Source organism: Brassica napus, chromosome A3 (assembly GCF_020379485.1).
Source record: "Brassica napus cultivar Da-Ae chromosome A3, Da-Ae, whole genome shotgun sequence".
Lineage (NCBI taxonomy): Eukaryota > Viridiplantae > Streptophyta > Magnoliopsida > Brassicales > Brassicaceae > Brassica > Brassica napus.
Window position 1 is genome coordinate 31,930,006 of NC_063436.1, and position 23,255 is coordinate 31,953,260.

Genomic DNA, 23,255 nt, shown 5'->3' on the forward strand with positions numbered 1-23,255 from the left:
TCGTGATAAACCTCCGATGCCATCAATTTTTCTTATTTTACTTTATCTAAAACATGTATGGTGAAATTAATATCTTGTGTTGTCTATTAGAAAAAGGACATGGTTTTCTTAGAAAAACTATATAACCAAAATGATAAATAATGTAGCAAGAAGCGTTATTGCCTTTACTTGCATTACATGGAAACTAAAGTTTTTGTTTCTTTCTTAAACGTCAACTAAAATAGCTACATATTATCAACAATCGCCTAACCATAGGTTGCTATATAAAAATAAAAACATTAGCATTTGAAATAACGTAAATAAATACATCCCTAATTAATGATATCATGTCAAGTGGTATTGTATATTTGAGGCAGTAGGTTGATTTGTATTCAGAGGCATGATTGGTTAAAAATTTGCCTCATAAGTCCGTGGTTAACTTGGTGACAAGCGATCTAAAATGAATCCGTGTTTTAACAGAAAATCTATTGGAAGTACTGACTGATGCAGGAATCATGGAATTATTATTTTTAAAAAAGGTGTGCGGAATAAAATAACAAATTACTGAATGATGAAATGCTATTATGCTTTAGCTAAATGATGAAACGACTAGAGACAATGTGCAATTTAAAAAATTTGTATGGTTTAGTTTTAAAAAATGAGACCATGAGATTCCGTCACCATTCTGTGTTAGTAATAATATATCAAGATTAAGATTATCGTAGTTACTATATGGTTCGGAAAAGCATAACACTCAGGAGTATATTAGTTGAGATATGAGAAAGATTCAAGGTGGCCATGACACAATAATTCGCAGTGTCAAGTGAAGCATCGTTATCAACCTGGATCCCACCACTCTGTATTTCCTAATATGGATAATCTTGTGATCATCACAACATGTAGAAAGAGTATGACATCCACATCCTAACAACGATAAAAATACAAGAGGTAATTGCGTAGGAAAAGGTTTTAATTTTCATCAATCAAATCTTTAAATTAACAAAAATTATAATATTTAATATCATTCATTCATAGAACCTTAAATTATTCCAAGATTTATAATCGTATTTAGTTTTCTTTTCTTATAAAGAAAAATAAGGCAAGCTGGCCGGTGCTACTAGTGCCCACCACACAAAAGCATATACATTAAGATCCTTCACTCCATTCATGTAATCATAAAATAAATATTAAATAGTCACACACTTGATAGCATACATATATATATATATATAATATTAGAGTGAGTTAAAATAAGTTAACAACGAAATGGCTACGAAGAATCTCTTATTGCTTCTTTTATCTCTCTTTCTCACCCTAAACCTTGTCACCGCTCAACTCAGCCGCAACTTCTACGCCGGAAGTTGTCCCAACGTCGAACAAATCGTCAGAAACGCCGTTCAACAAAAGATCCAACAAACTTTCACCACCATCCCTGCTACTCTCCGCCTATATTTCCACGATTGTTTCGTCAATGTAAAACATTTTATCTTTTTCTTGCTTACCTTTATTTCATTTAATTTAATGTAGGTCTAATTTGTGAATGACTTGGAGTAGGGTTGTGATGCCTCGGTGATGATAGCGTCGACGGACAATAATAAGGCGGAGAAAGATCATCCTGATAATTTATCATTGGCCGGAGATGGATTCGACACCGTCATTAAAGCTAAACAAGCACTCGACGCCGTTGCAAATTGTCGTAACAAAGTTTCTTGCGCTGATATTCTCACGATTGCTACTCGTGATGTTGTTAATCTCGTTCGAAACTCATCACTATCATATTATTAATTACATCAATATCGACTTAGACCACTATCTTGATTTGATGTTAAATGATATAAATTCGTAGGCGGGTGGGCCAAGATATGAAGTGGAATTAGGAAGGCGTGATGGGCTATCGTCTACGGCGGATAGCGTCGAAGGTAAGCTGCCACATCCGACGGACAACGTCAACCAACTCACTTCACTTTTTGCCAAAAACGGCCTTAGCCGTAAAGACATGATCGCTCTCTCCGGTAAGATATTGTTCATTCGGACCAAACTTACATGTAGTGGTGAATATTTCGGTTTGGTTTGATTTGATTTGGTTAACAAAAAATAGATTAAGTTATTTCATCATAAAGAAGATAATTATTTTTAATATGTATATATATATATATATACTATTCATTGTTTGATCCCGTCATTCCATAAACTTGGGTACCAATCTTTATCAGATTAGTTTACTTTTGTTGTATGCATGGGTTTGGGTTTGAGGGCTTATTTTCGGTTTACTTTTGTTATATTTTCTTTTTTTGCAATTTTTAATTTCAGCTGTATCATATATATATATATTTTTAAACTAAAAATATAATACGAACTTTTTTTTTGGTACATCGGTCCGGATTAAAACTTCCGGTTCTGTTATAAATTTGGTTAAAAACAGGAGCACACACATTAGGATTCGCTCATTGCAAGCTAGTGTTCAACAGGATTTACAATTTCAACAGCACAACTCAAGTAGACCCTACAGTTAACAAAGATTACGTGGCAGCGTTACAAGGGTCATGTCCTAGAAATGTAGATCCAAGCGTGGCTATAAACATGGACCCAACAACACCTAGACAATTCGACAACGTTTACTACCAAAACTTGCAGCAAGGAAAAGGATTGTTCACGTCAGATCAAGATTTGTTCACAGATAGTCGGTCAAAGCCAATCGTTAACTTATGGGCCAGTAATGCAAAGCTGTTTAACCAAGATTTTGTTAACTCCATGATCAAGCTTGGTAGAGTTGGAGTTAAAACCGGTCGTAATGGTAACATCCGTCGTGATTGTGGAGCTTTCAATTGAATTTATATATATATAGAATCATTTTTATGTCCATTAAGTTTGAATTAGGGTTGAGAATGGTCTCATGATGCTAGTCGAGCTTAAATGTAATAAATCTCGGTTTTGGGTTTCAGTTTGTTAAAAGTAAAATCACACCTAAAGTTGTATGCCGTTGTAAGTTAATCTAAGAGTCTGAATAAATTTGATTAATTATCATAGTTATGAACGGATACATCACGCATGATCAGTGACAATACTTCGTAAGTGATGAGTTTGATCGTGACTTTAAATTTTGTGTCAATCATCCTTTGTTTTGTAAGTACGTGCAATTTTCTGTTGAGACAAAAAAGTGCATTGTAATTAAGAAGTTATCAAAACATATTGTCAAAAAGAACTAACACACGTACAAAAAGATACAAATCCATAATCTGGCTGGGATTTGAGAAAAAGATTATGAATGTGCACAATAATGGTTTGTTATGCATAGGCACATAGCAAATACATGCTAGTTCAATTAGTATGGGATCTCTTTAAGACATTTCTCGCTAAAATAGTGTAACGACATTCGTAATTCGCGAGTTAAGCTCATTACAATGTGTTTCAGATTAATTGACAACTTTCGTCAATGCATGCGCTTTTGCACCGATTTCTAGTAATACCTACACTTCATTTGTCCAAGGGGAAATTACATGTTTACCACTTTCATGCTACCACTTTTCATTTTTACCATCACTAATGATACATTTTCAAAAATACCTTCTTTATTAAGTGACAAAAGACTCTTATGTCCTTGTTATTTATATATATAATAAAGTATTATTTAAATAAAAAATAAAAAATAAAAAAAAAAAAAAAAATAAAAAAAAAAATAAAAAAAAAAATAAAAAATAAAAAAAAAAAAAAAAAAAAAAAAAATAAAAAATAAAAAATAAAAAATAAAAAATAAAAAATAAAAAATAAAAAATAAAAAATAAAAAATAAAAAATAAAAAAAATAAAAAATAAAAAATAAAATTTTTATTTTTTATTTTTTGAAATATACTTTTTCAAATTCGAATTTTTTTATAAAACTTTTTTTTCAAATTTTTTTTTCAAATTTTTTTTTTAATTTTTTTCAAATTTCTTTTTGAAAAACGAAAATTATGTTTGAAACTATTTTTTTTAATTTTTTTATATTTTTTAAGTATTTATATATTTATTAGAATCATAAATTTCACATTCCAAAAACCCTACCCCACCCCTCAACTCTAAACCCTAAGTCTAGATTAGTTAACCCTAAGGGTATAATTGTATTTTACTCTTCATTAAAAGTGAGGGTAAAAGTGGTTAGTGTAAACATGAAAAGTGGTACTATGAATGTGGTATTTGTGGCAATTTTCCCTTTGTCCAAATATCAAACTCATCGCCTGTATATATACTTTCCATATCAAAAGCTATTAACATCAGATGTATATTAAGATACAAATTGTGTACTATACGAGAAATATGTATGTTATTTTGTTTGTTGTCTTTTAGAAGTTTTAGGTGAAAATGAATTATACGTAATAAAATATATTTTGTTTGTTTGCAATAGTTGTTTCTTTGTTAAAGAGTTGTGACATTGATATACTGTGAGTACTTCAAATGGTTTTCATGTTGTTTCCTTTTACAAAAAATTGATTTCGTATTTGGTGTGTTATTTGTGGTTTGTAATATTTAGGTTCAGAAGGATTGGGTTGTGGGTATTTTTTGTGTATGATATAAAAATATTAATTTTTATATTGAGATCATAGTCTTTCGACATGCTATTGGAGTTGAGGTGGTGATTATTTGAAGTTAAATTTCTTATTAAAAGTAGAATGTTATTTAAATGAGAATAAGATAATAATGCAAGCCTAATCAAAATAAATATATATATTAAATTGGAAAGTGTGAAAATTGAGTAGTGGCCGATAAGTGTAGGCATTTGGAAGTCACCGTAAAACCAACACCACTAATATATACATATATATAGATTATATATTAAAACGGAGTTATCCATATTATCAAATGTTATTACCCATTATTTATTTTTCTGTTTACCATATATTTTTATATTTTACTAGGGTCGGTCCGCACTACGGGTGGAAAGTTATAATAAAAACTATTTTATATAATTTTATATAAATTTATGAAGCATTTAAAATCATTATAGAAAATGATATTATAGACAAACAAATGATGAAAAGAATTCCGAGATCATATTGTTATTTTTAATAAATATGTTTGGTTTGAATTAAAACGACAGTAACCTTAGTTATTCTTTATTTTTAGAGACTCCAAAATTTATTCTATTAAACTCAACTAAAGGTTCTACTGATCATAAACATATTGGGAATAAGCTCGTATCAATATTTTTTGCTCATGGAGATCTCCATCTCATGACTTGACTTTGCCTTCTTTTATTTCTTTTAAAAACACCCGCCCAGATATGATAAAAGAGTCAAAGTTGAAGTTTTAAATACTATAAATGTTAATCTTCTTCACCAAAATTCTTACGAAATGATACAACTATTTAGAACAACAAACAAACCCAGAAAATATATAGCTCATTTGGAAAATTAAGAAAGAGAAGAAGTACAAAGTTTTTGTCATATTCGACTATGTAGAGAAAACATCTTTCGTGGGGATTTGGTGCTCCTCGTCTTAGGACTCTAACCTGTAATCAGTCTCTAATATCTGCAACTACAAAAGTTGTCGTTTTGCCTTTATATAAACTTGTTAGCAAACACATGCCAGTGGTGCAGACATAAGTTTAGTCGAAGATAATCATCCTTTGGCTTCTGCAAGCTCTTCAATCAATTTCAGAAAAAAATAACAAATTGGTCACAATATCATTCGCCATCATTATCAGTTATACACCTAACACAGCTTATGGAATTATATAACCCTCGTAACTTAAGTTAAGGGAATCGTGATAATGGTGGCTGACAGAGATGTAAACGGTATTGTCCCAAGATGATAATACATTAAAATGCAGAAGAAAGCCACACACTTGAAAAGAAAAATCAGCACTTGTGCAAGGTAACAAAATCTTTACCTGTTCGGCAATGTGCATTGTTACATTAGTATTAAAAAAAAATAAAAGTTTCACTGACCTCTTTCAAAGAGTTAACAAAGTTGCAATTTACTGAATCTTCTCCTTCACATGGTATACGTTTCTAGAATATCCTCTTAAGTGTATCTGCAAGTAAAAGTTTCTGAAAAGATCAAGAACAGCAAAGATAAAAGTAAATATTTTTGGTGCATTCTGATTCAATGTTTTAGTTTGCAGCTTAACTCATCCACTTAGCCTATCTCTAAAACTGAAGAAGAGAGAAAGATAAGTTACTGTGAGACTCCAAGGTATTTCTTGTACTGCGCATAGGAGATGGAAAAGAATGCCAGTTTGTATTACTAATTTAAACAATCAATAACCAACATATTAAATCCATGTGTTTCCCTTCTCAATCCATATAAATTGACTCATGAAACAAAATCAAAGCTGGATATAGAACTTGAAGCGATGCCATTACAGGAAAAAAATTATATTCAAATACGAAACGCAGAGCAAGAGCAATCCTTACATGATTCATTCTTAGAGAAGAGGAAGAACAGCTTAGTCTGATCGCGGCCCGGATAAATAACCCTATAGTGCCTAGCCTCCACAGCCGATGAACACTTCCCGGTCTTCAAATCAGAAAAAAACACCCTAGAGTGGCCAAAAAAGAGAGATGAGTAGAAGATCGAGAATAAAAGAGATATGTAACAGAGAAATGAAGAGAGCAAGATCTCTAGAAGGAGAATACCAACCTATTTATAGCAGAGATCTCGCCGACGGAATGAAAGGGCTCGTACTGGGCGTCTGTAATAATGCCATTAAAGTCGAGTTCCGTTACAGGGAGAAACAGAACGATCGATCGTCCTTCTCACAGCCAAAGGAAACGATTAGGTTTAGCAGGGTAGTTTCTGATGTTGTTCGCAAGAAGAACGGACCGAAGCCAACTTTGCCGAAAACAAAAAAAAAAGCCCGTACGGAAACACAATGGAGCACTGCGTTTTGATTAATGAGGATAGGTGTCGCGCCTACCGAAGCCGACTTTCTGACGTGGCGCTGAGGTGTCTTCACAGGAGAGAGGCAAACAATTATATATATATATATATAGATATTTTTACATTTTTATATTTATATATTTCTAAATTATATTTATATATATAATATTTAAATTGTATATTTAATGATTTAGCATACATGTGGATGTAGATGATGAAGATGTTTGGTACTAAATTTACATTTATATGAACTTAAAGTTTTTATTTAAACTATTTAATACTAAAATTTTATTAAATCAGTCACTGGCTGAGTAGTGTAGAATATTGTTAAATGCATTTTGACATTCTAATCTTTTTGGGAACATCATGTCTATCTTATGATATTGCAAGAGTAATCACTTTCTCATTTTATAATCATTGTCTGTTAACATGCAATGGGAGTGATTCGATAATAATGTTAACTTGCATTGCTTATAAAAAGTAAAATAATATTTCATGCGATGATAGCAGCAAACTAAAAAAAAACAAAATAAGAGAGCCTGAAAACCGAGAAGTGTGAAGATAAATTGTGGGAGACGGTGGGATGACGCTACAGACTTATGGGGAGAATTCTATGATGTTTAGTCATTGTGAAAGAGTTTGTGTTGTGAAGATTGTGATGAAACTTGGGTAATTACTAATTGGATACCGTTTATATAATTATGGAAGGTTTGGGGTGATTAATTTTGATTAGCCATGTGTGTTATGCTACTGATACTACCTTCATTGTAATATCTGCAATATAACCCATATGACGTAAACCATCATTTTGACACACTAGTTGTATTAAATGAATAGATGACGTCATTATATTGATGTAATATGAGACTGGTACTAACTATCATTTGTAAACGGATAATTTTTGTTTGGACTATAGATTTGTAGTATATTAGCTTTTCCTTAGATTACGAACCACCACTTGTTTCCAACAGAAACAAAGCAGGACCAATTGTCGGACGTCTTAACATATCCTCATTTAGTTATACTTGGTTTCAGATTTCCATCGAACCACAACTCTAAATATCCTGCAATGATGTAAATTATAAACATTTCATAAGCTTTGAACCTTTGTTGTTTTGAGATAAGCTTTGAGTACAAGCTTGGTCCCTTTCGAAGTTTTGTTGTTTTGAGATAAGCTTTGAGTTACACTATTCCAGGGTTGATAGAATATCTAGAAAACCATTTGGAAAGAGAAGAGCGCACCACGTTTGTCTATTATAAACACTAGAGTTTTTAACCGCGCTACGCGCGGATAAGATATTATATGTATTTCTCAATTCTAAAAAAATAATGTATAATATTGTATTACATTATTTAAAGAATAGTATAAAATAAGACTACATAACATAAATATTTTTTTAATTTTCTTTGTGAAAATTATTATGTTGTTTGATTGTTGTACTTGATTCGCATATTTACATAGATATATGTGATAGATGAATAACTATATTTTTATTATCAGTAAATAATATATATTTATTATATAATATAAGAAAAATAAAATTATTTACTTTTTAAACAACCTTGTTTCATGTTGGGGACTCGGTTATAGACATATCATATTCGAAGAAGACATTTTACAGTTATCAATCTTCTTAAAAGTCAAGAAACAAATCTGAATATCAAAACAATATCTCATACGATCTCTTTGTGGAATAACTACTCTAAAGTAATTGAATTTAGGCATCAAAAAGGACTGGAAATAGATGTGCATATGTGTTATCTAAGTCAGCTTTACAAAGTACTATTCATAGTTCATATATCATTTATGTCCATCCTATTTTTTGTCCATCCTTTCTTAAACATCTTAAAATAATTGATGCTAATTAATAATAAAATTTTGGCTGGCAAAAAAAATCAAATTTGTCTAATTATCGCTAAAATATTTTATTAATATTGTCTAAGAAGCTTTCAAGTGATATCATAGTTTAATTTTTGTTAGTTTTTTTGTCAATTTTTAGAGTTTTTTGTATTTAAGATTTTTTTCCATATTAAGTTTCTATTTCTTTCACTGAATTGATATATATGTCATAAAAATTACCATCAAATCATTTTTACTTATTTATTATTTTGTTTTTAATGAAAATACACCTTTAAATAATTTAATTTAAAATAAAATTATATATTAATTTGTTGTATTCTAACAATTTGATTGATTTAATTAATTTGCTTTGGTGGATAACTTAAAAAGTTTTCATATGAATCGGAGAAAGCAATCTTATGTTGTTATATTATATTTATTTGTGTATATAGAATCTATATATAATGCTAGTGTAATAAAGAAAGAACATTATTTTTTGTAACTTCAAAAAGATACATTATTACAATTTGAAATTAATCAAAATTGAATAAAATGGTAATTAAATATTTATAAATCGTTAAACAAATGTTTCAAAATTTGTTGTATTATTGTTTTGTCTATAAATTACAAAATTTATTGAATTGATATATTTAATTATTGCACCCTTAAATAATATTTTATTAAGACATTAGAGAACTATGTTTTGAGTTGTTTTATCAAAATTGTACAAAAATCTATGCTTTTTCATATTTGTCACGGAAATTTATATGTTAAACTTAATTTTACAAAATTCTTAACTTTGTCACGAAACAAAAAATCTATGCTTTTTCATATTTTTCAATGTTCTCACACTTTCAAAGAATATATTAACTTAGTCACTTACTTATTTTTTTTTACAAAACAAAGTATCGGAGTCTTGAATGTTGAATTCATATTATTGTAATTGTACATAAGAGTTTGTGATTACATACTTAGTGATTCTTGTATATGTGTTCAAGAAAGTTTCAATGGCTTAGTGGTAACTGTCCTATATTAATATCATAATAACCCGGGTTCGATCCTTTCCTTCGAATTGTTTTTCATTTTTTACGAAAAAATAAATGAAATGACGTGGCAATTTCAGGCTCTTTGATTGGTTGATTTTTTTATCCTACGTGGACACCCTCTCCATGGCTTATATTTGCCTTTTAGTATAGTATAGATTTCATAAGCAGTTTTATCTCTGTAATATTTTGTTCTTCTGTATTTTCCTTTTTTTATGACTGAAAATATATTTGAGGGGTGATTTTGTATTTTTTTAAAAATATATAACAAAACATGTTATATGCGTTTCAAACAAAGTCATCAAAAAAATATACGTTAAGAAAGCATGCAAACTCATGCAATTGAAAAATGCCGCACTTTTAATGTCTAGGAGAAGCTGAGTGGATAATAAGAAGCTAGCCTTCTCCACACCAGACGTTCAACCAGCCCAATGAGAAATCCAAGCTTTACTTGATTTGTTGGATCAACAGACTGCTAATGTTAAAAAAGGGCAGCTTGAAAAAACTTTTTTTTAATCTCAATCAAATAATTTTTTATTCAAAATTACTTACGAAGTATGTAATTCATTTATTCTTAAATTAGCATGCATAATTATTGAAAGCCATTTTATTTGTGACATCACTTTTGCCTGGTTTAGTTTATTGTGTAGCTGTAATTTTCTTATCCCGAACATGTAGAAGAAGCAATCGTTTATATCAGTGTTAAGTTGCAAAATGGTCGTGAGTTGAGTGTTAACTAAGATTTCGTACTTTCTGCAGCAAAAGAGCCTCGAGCGGTATGACTTCTGGCTGAAGCAAAAAGATCACCAGCCTAAAAAGACGCACAACAGAGACATGAATGCATGAAATACATACCAACAATTTAAGATAACAGTTTAAATGTGTCATTCGCACTGTAGAGTCATGTACAGTCATTAATTGTGTTGACAAAGATCAAGTATATTTTATAGAACCACAAAGCTGTAAAATTAGTTACAAACCATTTCAAGACTTTTTCTGTGTAATAATAAGGCGAATTATCTACAAAGACTGAGTAAAATGATAACATATTACCTTGTCAAGAAGGAGCTTAAACTCCACAAGTTCATAGTGAAAGTGATGCAACTTGTCATTATTAGCATTGATTTCAGAAAGTCCAACTCCTAATTCTCCAAGCTTGGCCTGAAAAGGTGAAAAGAAAAGAAATGTGTTCAGGAATAAACCGACACTAGATTTTGACCCGCGCGCCCGCGCGGGTATTTATTTATTTTTAATATATTTTTAAACTATTTAACGATATTTTTAGAAGTATAATTTATTTACATGTTTTTGGTTTTTACAATCTTTGACGGACATAGGATAGTCTGACTCTTTCCCATTCTAGAAATTTATAATATCTTAACAGTACTAAAGCCCTAAAAACATAATATCCAAAAAGACGGATCGTATTGTAACGGGTATTCTGATGTACTTGTCGATCTGATTTTGTAAGCAAAATATTTTTTTTTGGCACAAATGAAACATTATTATTAGATTATTCTTATTATTTTTTATAACTTGTGTAGTTTGTTTTCAAAATTGTATAACTTGTGCAATTTTTGTTTTATATGAATTTGGACTAATAATATATGTACCACTTGTTTTGTTATGATTTTTTTCTAAATTTTAGAACATATTGAAAATTATAATTCAAAAATAAATTATATGAAATGTTATTAATAATAAATTTGTTTTCTGATAATTATATTCTCTAACTATTTATATGGGACTAAACTAATTAAGATAATAATATATATACAAAATAGTGTTTTTTTAATATTTAAAATTACATTTACGGAGTTTTAATTTTTTTCACAAAAAAACAACAACCATAAGATGCTATATAAAATATAGTATTCATTAACTTTCTTTATATAAAAAATGTAAATGTCAATTATTTGCAAAATTGGGCCATACACATAAACTTCCTAAATTATTTACACATTACTTTAAATATGGCCCATATAAAAATTGTAATCAATGTCCATTAGCCCAGCAAATTATTCCGGGAAAGCAAAAACTAAAACAACATTTTTTTTGCTTCTTCTTATCTCGATCTGTCGCTGCCTCTCTCTCTCTCTCTTTCTTAACTCTTCGTGTTCTTCAATCCTTCAAACACCCAACTCAAAACAGATTCTGAACTACTTTGATTTCATGTTCACTCTCAATCCGGATTAAATACAATCGATCTATTGTATTACAGGTTAGACTTTTAAAATTTGTTTGCTCTAATTTTATTGCAAGGGTTTGCCAGATTTTATATTGTTAAATACCATCGATCTATTGTATTATGGGTTTCGTGTTTTTTAATTTGTTTGATCTATTGTATTTGGAATGAGGTCTCCGACAAAACATCAAAAGGTTTTAGATTGTTAAATTAGTTTCTTTTTTAAATTGTTTGTTTTCTGGACCACAGTCTTCGTTTCTATGGTCGGATGGTTACAATTTAGAATTGTAACGAAACTGTAACGAAAGCTTTAACATTAAAGTCAGGATTCGATTTTAATGGTACTGTTAAAGTGTAATTTTATGCTCAGTAAATTTAACCAAATTTTTATTAAATTCTATATTACTTTATGGCAACAGAATATCATAACAATCCCATTCTTAAATAGATACTGATTTTATTTTTTTAATATATTGATTCAAAGCTTACAATTCGTGTATCTATAACTTGCAGATATAGGTCAAAAATATACCAATATTGGCTGCACTCTCGATTCATTGAAGGTACATTCACAACTCTTATAGTAATATAGTTCTTCTCATGAATTTCTTAATACATAATAAGATAGATGCTCTTGGAACAATTATTCACTTGTTTTTAAGTTGTTTGTTAGAATAAGTGAATTGTCAAATAATATTAGGTTGCTTGTGGAAAGACCAGATATAAAAATTTGCAACACAAATAAGTCTAGCCATAATCTTCACGTGATTGAATAAGTAGAGAAGCAAACTTAATTAAATAAATTGATGAGGGAATTTCAAATGTAACCAAAAAACATACGGAAAAAAAAAACCAAAACTCCAAAGTCATAAAACACCAAAATCAAAAGCAAAGCAAAATAACATTTTATTAGGTTAAGCACTAATCACTAATCAGTCCTTTTCTTTCTCCTTCTTTACGATCTTAGTGCATAACTTCTTAGAAGTAGATGTCATGTCCATTTGATCACACTCATCTTCCTTACGTTTGTTACTTGGGGTGGAAAAATCTTCAGATGAGTTCTCATTGATATGATCAATCCCAGGAAGCTAAAAAACAAAGAAAAAACGATTTAGTTTACTTTGAAGCTTTTCAAAATCATGTGAAAAGGACTAACATGATAAAGTAGTTAAATATGATAAGACCACTTACCTCTCCACCAGATAGAGTTGACGAAATGGTTTCAATTAATGAAACTGGTTCTGAGAGTGACTCGATTCTTTGAATATAATCTCCAGACCAGACCTCAGAGACCTTAAATGTGTCTGAACCGTTTGTTACATTGTCACTGGTTATGGCTAAACCAAAACAAAAAGATTTCCCAACCAAATCTCGAATAGGCTGAGGCAGTATTTCTGGGTCTTCAATCTGTTACACATACAAAGCAATTTCAAACAATGTAATATGCCAATGGTATTAACCAATAAATTATTAGGCTAAAAAAATAACCTCGTCAAATGAACCATCCCAAAGTTCAACAGCTTTGCTACCAATAATCGTTCTTCCAACAGTATCAAGAAGCATTAATCTGCATGTCTCAGTGTCATCTTTGACAATCAAATGAAGCTTGAACCTGTCAAATTGACATATCAGAAATCTAGACACGCTTAATATGTTTATAGACAATGTCAGTGTTTGTTACTTACTTCGGTTCGTAATTGTTACACGGACCACGACACACATCACAATAAAATTGTGGCTTTTCAGACTGAATCATATTACCAGAAGATTTCCTTCCAATCTTAGTAAGACGTCGATTGTGTCTAGTACACCCAAAATAGAACCAACCCCAATCCGTGTCAATGGATTCAATTGAACAAATGATCTTGCAACTGTCAACCTATATGATTATAGGCACCAGGAGTTAGAACTATTATAATAAGAAAGCAAAGTAAATTTTGTTACCAGATTGTATTATTACCTCAAAACTTTGCAAAATCTCAGAAATACATCTCACGTCTACATCATCCCAATTGGCCGTAACCTTGGTGATTATCTTCTTTTCATTACTTTGATCACAAATAGCTAAGGCAAGAGAATCACGCGACATCCTGATAAAAACCAAACCGAGGTGCGCTTAACAAAATTTGTTAAATTACAAACGATGACAAACCAAGTATAATATATTTTTTTATACTTACTTCTGTCTAAAATCAATAGCTTCCTCCATTGTTGGGTTGAGACACACAAGTGATGCATCAAACGCGTTGGTGATTTGCTTATCTCCTATATTGTAAAAATTAGTGTTAATGCATATTTTGAAATTGAACTATGGTTAATGGATACCTTTGTAAAATAGTATGTAGCAGATAAAACTTACTCCCTCCGTTTTCTTATATAAGTCATTTTAGAGGAATTTTTATGTTCCAAATTATATGACGTTTTTGGTTTTCTATGTAAATTTTATTAACACTTAATGTTATATGACCAATGTAAATATACCTTCTATTTTATTATTGGTTGATTTGTGGTTAGGTAAATAGTTAATGAGGTTTTTGTTTAAAAAATCTAAAAAATTAATGATTTCTTAATCTACGTGCATAATTCTAAAACGACTTATATTAAAAAACGGAGGGAGTATAATATATCGATCTTAAGTGAGTACCTCTGAACTCGCTGATTTTTGCAAATCTTATCAAGCATATAAAAGTTTCATCATTAGCTTCTTCCATGTGTGTTTCAATCTGCTCGGCATATTTTCCCCATAAGCAACACGACACCTCTTGACCACTGAAAGAACATTTATAATTGAATAGAAAATGTAAGATATTGTTTAGTCCATAAAAAAGTAAATAACAGATATCAATAAAACTACCTTAAATCACGTAAACGGAAATGAACTCTTTTTGTGTCATTCCCCTTAGCTTGGACGGTAGCTACTGCTCCAAGATCAGTTACTTGTCCCATGATATCTGATTCAATAACAAACTTTATAAATGTACAATGACATAGGAGTAAGACCGCATAGAAAAAGTAATAATCTAGTTGTATACATACCAATAAGGAAATTGGGTTTTAGCTTTCCATTAACAATCTCCTCGTAGTTAGCCAGATCAAGGAATTGATTATCATTACGATAATCAGAAGGGGTTATTGATGTGTCTCCTAAGATCGTCATCTTGTACTGTTGCTTTGTAGGTCGATATTGACCTCCTGCCCCAGTTATTTTGACGGTGTCAACGACCTTCCATTCACCAACAGGTAGGTAACGCTGTACACGATTCATTTGCGATCTCTTGCATGATGCTTGGATTTTAGCTCCCTTTTCAGAAAACAGAGTAGAATATGATTCAGTATTAGTTGAGAATTAATATATCTATATTTAAAGTCAGCGCAAACATATCTTACAGTTTGATCTACCAGGACGCACTCGAGAGTATCACCAGAAAAACTGGTGCTTTGTTTCCACGAATGAAGAAGTTTGAGGGTTAGACGCCATTCATCTCGGTAAGGTTTTAGATCCTTAATAAGACACATTTTTTGATCGTTTGACATATTTTGCTATTTTGCTATGAGATTTCGATGGGTGGTGTTATATTATAGTAGAGGTATATATATATGGGTGTAGAAATTTAATAAGAGCCTAATTTATGGTTAGGATAGATACAGAACCGAGATTTGCTCATTTCTGTTTTCAACGAAATCGTATATATGAAAATATATCTTATTCAATATTAGATACTATTAGATACTATTAAAATTGTTTGCGCAAAACATGGTAACAAATTAGTATAGAATATTTTGAGATATATTCCCTTCCTCGATCTGTTAGATCTATTAAGATATTCTCTTCCTCCCAAATTTTTGGTAACTGAATAATTTGGTTGATTAGCAAAATATTTTCGTTAAGATGATCACGCGCGGATACGTGGAGAGAAAGAATGTTCAAAACAGGAAGCAAGATTCGATTTTTTTTAAAATTGGGCTTACGTATCAGAATTTTTAAATGGGCCAAACCAAATGTATTGAATTCGATTGTAAAGCATTTTTTTTAAAAATTACTAAAGTGGATCTAATTAAACATGTGTCCAAACACATTTCATTAAGATTACTAATCAAGTTTCCAAACAAACCCATTTTGTACTTCAGTTTTAATAAGATAGATGCGTATGAATTGTAGATCAGTTACACATAGTTGTAGAGACTATTTGATATGTAGTTAAATAAATAAAAACATATAAGCATTTCTCTGAAAAACCAGCAATCAAAGAGCATAAGTATAACTACCTCCAACAATTTTTGGGCTGACACAATAACCTTTGGGTCTAGGCTGGAGCTCTGTAATCTTCAAGAAACGCAACAGTCATTGAATCGAACGTACCAAGCCAACCCGATACATCCATGTACATGTGTAAAATTTGCACTGATGTTAAAAGTTTCATTTTTTTTTATGTGAGAAGAAACGACACTAAAGAAAGTTTTAGAAATGAGAATGAGGCTGACCTTTGAATTTTAATGGTTGATTTGCTCCCGGTCAACTGACCAATGATGTCTGAACAAAATATAAAAATAATCATAACATCAGCGTGGAATTTGAATTCTCTGATTTAGAACCAAAATCTTAAAGACCAACCAGGAAGATGAGTACTGGTGTTAGCCAAAGCAAGCAGATTCTCTTCATTGCAGAAACAACTCCAATCGTCTCGGATTGACCGAGTCGGTAATCTCAGCAAAGGCGGTCTCATCATTGAACCGTATGGAGAGCTTGGAATCCGACAGCTTGAAGTTTGGGTTCTTACGTGTAATGTCGAACCCAGTAACAGAGTACATTGAGCCTGAAGGTGTTGAGCCAGTGTGCGTTAACAGAACTTTGAATCATTGTCGACTGTGATAGGTCAAAATCAAAAGGAATTATACTTTCCATATTGAATTAAAAAAGGCAGTAAAAGCAGGAAGAAAGATTATATGACTTTTTTCAAAACAAAAAAGGAGTTATATGACACCGGAATTACCAAGGAGCATGTCGACAGCCATGAGACACATAGGCCATGAGTTCACCACCTTTCTTAAGGTTTCAGACTTCCCATAATCTATGTAATCGGACTCCGGCGGTGTTGGAATAGCGCCCAGATTTGAAGTCGGCGAGCAAAATCGTTGGGACAGCCATTCCTGGTGTGAGGGTTACTAAGGATTCTAATGATGCTAGAAGGAGAAGCTGATGAATCTGACAGATTCTGCTGCAGACTTAGCCTTTTCCGTCGCCTGTAAGAGAAAGAATGTTCACCTAAATATGCTCTTGGATTCACCGACTCCTAATCAAAGCACGCATTCAAGGCTAGATCATGATGATTGAATTAAGGGAGAGTAACCACGAAGACAAAAGAAACAGATGCTTTTCAGTGCTACATACGATAACAACGAAGATGAAAAGTCTCTATACAATGAAGGGAGACGACAATGTCAAAAGTTTAGGGCTTTTTATCAAGTTACAGGCTTGCATTAAATCAACCGTAGCCCAACACTTGTTAATGAAAGACAGCGCACAGGTTAGAGTGGACACCTGTAATTCCATCAGAAGCCAAATTTCTGACGTGGCGGGTGACATGGCGCAACAGAAAAGAAGCAAACCCTTCTTCATAATAATACTAGGGAAAACCCGCCTTACAGGCGAGCAGCGAATGAATGAATAATATAAAAGTATCTTAAATTGTAATGAAAATGTGAAACTATAAACTATTATTAATTAAAATAACATACACTTTAATTATTTGTTTTGTTATTTTTATTAGAGAATTTTTTTCTAATCATTTTAAATAATTCGATGAAAATGATAATGGCTACATTTGATGTTTTAATATTTTTTTTTTACTTGGCTATGAAAATACGTTTACAATTAGGTATAAAAATTAGAAATAACTTTTTATAGTTGTTTCATTTCATTTATACATAATATTTAAATTATTTAGGACGATAAATATTTGTTATATTTAGTTCATCCATGATCTAAAATCCTTAGATTAAGATATTGAAATACTTTCACGTGACTATATAAAGTCTTATAATGGTGCTAATGATTTTCAAACGAATGTTTGGCATACATTCAATCGATGACTGAAAAACATTATTTTTGCTTTGAGTGCTGTTCGGATGATTTGATCAATATTGAAAATGGATTCAAACAATGTTATGTTTCAGCAGATTTTGATTTTTTTTCAAATATGCTATGATGGAATTTAAAATATCTCATTCATATAATATGAATTAATAATGTTAACTTATTTTCTCAACGCAATAATGTTAACTAAACAAATTTTAGAGAAAATTGACCGCTTGGCTCCCTTCTCTCCAACAGAAGGGTGATCTTGTTTGTTACTAAGAAAACTGGTCACTCAAGGAACATTCTTATCTTCTCTGGAAAGAGAGGAAAAACAGGTTACACTCATGCGTTGCTAAACCTCATGGTACTACCTTTGCTCACATTGACAGGCTCACCCGGAACATCCTTCACAAAGGTTCAACAAAGGATGTGCCAGTCTCCTTGCAGTCTGGTTAACTTATAGCTAATCCAAGTTTCTCGTACTTATTTTCACGTTTAGCTTCCTTTTTTTTGCCAACGAAGCTGTCTGCACCTAGCTTGTAACAAACATTTACTTCTGATAATATAATTTACATTTTATCCAAAAAAAATACATATAAGATATTTTACCCATGTGTGATCTCGGTTCTTCCCATCTCATGTTTGATGAACCCTTGCAACTATAAAGAATCAAAGCAAAGTTTAGTTACGCATTATATATACGATCTAAATCATAGACATGATGAGATGTAAAGATTATGAAACAAAACCTGGTGGTGGTGTCTAGTAACAGTAGCCCAGAAGATATTTTACTGAGACAGGGCTTATGTGAGATATGATTGCACAAAGAGAGAAGCTTTCTTTCCATCCCAATGAACATCAAATGCTTCTTGAACTTTGGGCAAATGTTTTCCTTGGATGTCACTAATGAGCTAAATAGAGATATACGTAATGAGAGGCTTATAAGATGATTAAGCTACAGTAAAAGCTTTTAGACTTTAAGTACGACCGCTGAATTCTCCAAGGTGCAGTAGGGAAAAACAAAATGATCAACTTTGGTAACGAGTGAGTACTACGGTTAGAACTACTTATCACAACTCACAAAATCCAATTGCATTGAACACTACTTATCACAACTCACAAAATCCAATTTCATTGAACGACAAACTTTAAAGCAAAAACTAAAGACCTGTTCAAGCTGCTGAGCCTGAATCCATTGCTCCGTAATTACTTCGGTGATCTAAAAATAATTAGAAACGTAGCTCAAAACAATAAGTTCATGACACATTTTGTCAGAGCAATTATATGAAAACTGAGTTACATACAAACCATATTAGAACCAAACTTTTTACCAAAAAAAAAAAATATTAGAACCAAACAGATTATATTTGATACCACAACAGCAAAAAACCTCAAAGCCAGACAAATCTGAGCAGCCGCACCTCCACCGTGGAAGAACACCGGCCGGTCCTCAAATCAAACCCGACGACATTAAGGGATGGATTTAGATCCATCGGGCAGGGATAATCATTCTGGTCCTGGGAGAGGTGAGAAGTACTGAAGAATTACCATAATACTGTAAATAAAACTTCTCTCGATATTAAGAACTGTAAGGATGATGCTAAAGGGAAGAAGGCATACCTTTTTATACAATCACCGCCTGGATGAAGGATAAGAATCATTGAATGCACGATCGTGGTTGTAGTGGACATGAAGAGTCAAGCTTTTTAGATTTGTAACTGTTCAGAGATTAAGAAGAGAGACCGAAACGACATAAACAGGCACTGACTTGACGTTTATAGAGGAAGTCACACGCCTTTTCAGAACCGCCATGGATGGCACACAAAAAAATTTACGCAGCGACGATGAATCCTAAGAATCAAATTCATGAAGAAGAGGGTAGAGAAAACAGGCTTTTTTGTTTGTTAGTCGGCCCAGAATAAAGCCCATCACAGTGAAGTTTAAATGAAACGGTGTGTTTTGAATGTCCTTGACACGTGTCACGCTCTCAAAACACGAATTTCCTAGCTTGAATCCTATTTGGACAGCCTAGGAGGGATCCAAACCCTCTTTTATATATATAGATATACAAGATATGAGCCCGTTGCAACGGACTTTGTTTGATGTTTTAATTTAATAAAAACCATAAAATAATAAATAATTTTATTATAGTTTTATGATTATTTTTACATATGTTGTTTGAAATTTATTTTATAATAAAAACCATTTTCACACATAAGTTCAAGTTAATATTTGTATTTTATAATCATTTTGGGTAGATTAATTGTTGTAAACTTTGTATTTAGGATTAGAGAAAATACTATACCTACACGTTTAAACTGAACACAGCCCGAAATAAGAAATTGAATAAAAAATAAAAAAATATGAAAGTCAAATACATCAATCGAGTAAATGACAACATTATACATGTTCTTATGTACTAAAATTTAATATTTTATTAAATAAGTCTTTAAATTTTTATTTTGTTATGATTTTTTAAAAAAAGGAAAACATTATATCTTATAAATCTCCTTTTTATTTACAATTAAAAAATAAAAAAAAATATTAAATACTCTTTTAGAATTTTGTTTAAGATTTTGGAAAACAAAAATTACTGTCATATAACATATTACAATTATCTTCTCTTTAGAATTTTAGAAAAAAAAATAAATTGCTATGAAATAGTTATTTTACTTATTGATACTAATTTTAAAATTATTATTCGTATCAATACTAATTTTACACTTCTTTTGTATAATTACTAATTTTTTAGTATCATGTTCATCACCAAATACTCTCTTAAAAATATTATCAAATAAATTTTTACAATTCTCTTTTGGTTAGGATTTAAATATATGATACAAATTTATTTTGTTTACGATTTTTTTATAAAAAAGGAAAACAACTATCAAAAATTATTTTCCAGTTTTTAAGGATTTTAAAAAGGAAGTTATATTACATAATCTTTTACAATTATATTTTGTCGAGGATTTAGAAAATTAAAATTTCTATCAAATAATTATTTCCAGTTAATATTAACTATTTTAAAAAGTTGCATTTTCAAAATTCATTGTTTTAAACATCATTAATATTTTTACAATTTTTCTTGTTAATTAAATAATTGTTACTATCATGTTTATCATTAATGTTTTAAATCAAAAATACTATTAAATAAAAATTTATATTCTCTCTCATCATGATTTTTTTTAAAGGAAAAAAAATCTTAATTGGTTAAGATTAGAAAAGAAATTTGTTTTTAAAAATTTCTTTTTTGTAGAATTTTAGGAAAAAAAGAAGTTTTTTATACACATTCACGATCTAATTTTTTAATTGACACATGTCACAATCATATCAGGTGAAATATTTGAAGTTAATTTTGGTTTTTATTTTTTTAACACAAAATTATTGAAAGTAAAATTACTTAATTATAACTAAAGTAAGATTATTTTTCTATTTTTATTTTATTAATACTTTTAAAAATAAATTAATTATTTTCTAATTAGTTTTTCTTTTATATTTTTATAAAACTATTTTAATTTTAATATAAAAAATATGTTTAATTATTTATTTATTTTGTCTTATACATACAAACACATATCCATCATATTCACACATAATCATGTAAGACAACAACATCAAAATTAAAAAATTATGTTGCATCCAGAAATTAAAAGAAAATCTCAAGTAATACTTTTCATATAAATACTATTGTGTTTTGTAGAAATTATATGTGGAAGCTTAAACCTAAGTATATATATATATATATATGTGTGTGAATATAAATGTAGTTTTTTCAAAATTCGTTTTTATTATCTTATTATGTATATTTTTAATTATTATATATTTAAATATATCACAATATTAGAAAGAAAATTGTTATCAAATAATCATTTGCAATTATCTTTTGATCAGGATTTTAAAAAAGGAAAATTACTATTAAATAATATTTATAATTACTTTTTAATAGAATTTGTTTTTGTTAATATCTTATTATACATATTTTTAATTATGAGGTAAATTAACACATGTCACAATCCTAAATATACAATTGACATGTGTCGCGATCATGTTAATTAGCAACTTTGAAAAACCAAGATTTATATAATAAGATACTAGGGTCGGGTAAGCAAATGAACAAAATAATATAAATATATTTTAAATTTTAATGAAATATTTATTTAAATTTAATCATAATTTTCACTATTTTTACTAAAATTTTTACTATTTTTATAGAAATTATACATTTGTTACTATATTAAAACAATTCATAAAAATATAACTATTTTGCTTTGTTCACAATATTTTATTTTCTTGAGTTTAATGGATTTTAATAAATTTCTTGTTAAATTTTATAATTTAAAAGATAAGAAAAAGTAAAGCCAATTTAAAATAGAAAAATATGATATTAATTGTGGCTGCTTAATATTTATAAATAATATGTTAGGTTATATTGTTATGTATTATTATATTTGGAAAATATATTTATGTTGTTGATGTTTCTTCAAACTCACGTCAACAAATATTTGAAAAATAAGGAATTCAGCAATTGTTTTTCTTTTTTTGACTACCAAAGGTTTAGGCTAAAAAAAGGTAACAACAAAAAAAAAGATTATTAAAAAGATTATTGATGGAGCATTTGATGTATTGTCTATATGGTTCAAATGTTAAAAAGGTGATTATATCTCTTCTACTTTATGCATAGCTTTTTTTTAAAACGATAAAGGACATCTCTTTTATTTTATAGATATAGATATAGATATATATATATATATATATGTGTGTATATTAAGTTACGAATGATGTCATATTTATATAAATGAAGAACCATCACCAAAAGAGAAAAATAAATTATAGTATATATTTAATATAATAGTATAATCAAATTGTTATATTTTAGTAAAATATGCTAAATCAGAATGTTGTTATCGATGAAAAAGACTTCATTCAATCGTATTCTCGTAATTACGAGAATCTATTACTACTCCGTTATCAATGTCAAGAAATGTTTTTTTTATTACAACTAGTGGTTTGTCCGTGCTAAGCGCGGGTAATTATTGATTGTGTTTTTGAAGTTGCTTGTGCCGTGTTCAATTTCTGGTTAAAAAATGGTGGTGAGGCTTTTTGTTTAGTTTAGTAGTACTTATCTAATGCTTTAAACATGTAGGGAATAGTGAGTTATTGGTGGGGTAGGTGCAAAGACATTAATTGTGTGTGAAGTTTAGCAGTTATTTGGTCTAATTATTTGTTTGGAAGACCATTGCATGTGTGTGAAAAAGGTCGTGTTGGGCTTTCATTT

At 30.0% G+C, this 23,255-nt stretch overlaps 1 protein-coding gene and 2 long non-coding RNA genes across 10 annotated transcripts; 2 read left to right on the forward strand and 1 right to left on the reverse strand.

Annotated features, from left to right (window-relative positions):
* Window positions 1-1,015: 1,015 nt before the first annotated feature.
* On the forward strand, window positions 1,016-3,005 carry LOC106432696 (peroxidase 50). 2 transcript variants are annotated; one of them, XM_013873532.3, is made up of 4 exons: window positions 1,016-1,452; window positions 1,534-1,734; window positions 1,826-1,991; window positions 2,402-3,005. In XM_013873532.3, the coding sequence occupies exons 1-4, from the start codon at window positions 1,246-1,248 to the stop codon at window positions 2,806-2,808; spliced, it is 981 nt and encodes a 326-aa protein (XP_013728986.1). In that variant the 5' UTR covers window positions 1,016-1,245; the 3' UTR covers window positions 2,809-3,005. The 2 variants fall into 2 exon arrangements, with proteins under 2 accessions (XP_013728986.1, XP_013728988.1); XM_013873534.3 differs by having other exon boundaries at window positions 1,036-1,452; window positions 1,534-1,722.
* Window positions 3,006-9,781: 6,776 nt separating this feature from the next.
* On the forward strand, window positions 9,782-17,922 carry LOC106432668. The gene is made up of 4 exons (XR_001286437.3): window positions 9,782-11,940; window positions 12,418-12,467; window positions 15,082-15,144; window positions 15,307-17,922. It is a non-coding gene; the product is annotated as an uncharacterized LOC106432668 (long non-coding RNA).
* A 193-nt stretch (window positions 17,923-18,115) lies between these two features.
* LOC106432670 lies at window positions 18,116-20,405 on the reverse strand. 7 transcript variants are annotated; one of them, XR_001286442.3, is made up of 5 exons: window positions 19,601-20,394; window positions 19,355-19,516; window positions 19,149-19,199; window positions 18,730-18,891; window positions 18,116-18,639 (listed from the first exon to the last, which is right to left on the reverse strand). It is a non-coding gene; the product is annotated as an uncharacterized LOC106432670 (long non-coding RNA). The 7 variants fall into 7 exon arrangements; XR_007328187.1 differs by having other exon boundaries at window positions 18,116-18,294; window positions 18,376-18,639; window positions 18,730-19,516; window positions 19,601-20,405; XR_007328185.1 differs by having other exon boundaries at window positions 18,730-19,199; window positions 19,601-20,401.
* Between the last annotated feature and the right edge of the window lie 2,850 nt (window positions 20,406-23,255).

What these genes read in the sequence shown, in the direction of transcription:
- LOC106432696 (XM_013873532.3), top strand. Translation starts at nt 1,246, where the DNA reads ATGGCTACGAAGAATCTCTTATTGCTTCTTTTATCTCTCTTTCTCACC. An exon ending in CTCGTGATGTTGTTAATCTC is followed by an intron (nt 1,735 to 1,825) that starts GTTCGAAACTCA and finishes ATAAATTCGTAG; the next exon opens with GCGGGTGGGCCAAGATATGA. An exon ending in AGACATGATCGCTCTCTCCG is followed by an intron (nt 1,992 to 2,401) that starts GTAAGATATTGT and finishes GGTTAAAAACAG; the next exon opens with GAGCACACACATTAGGATTC.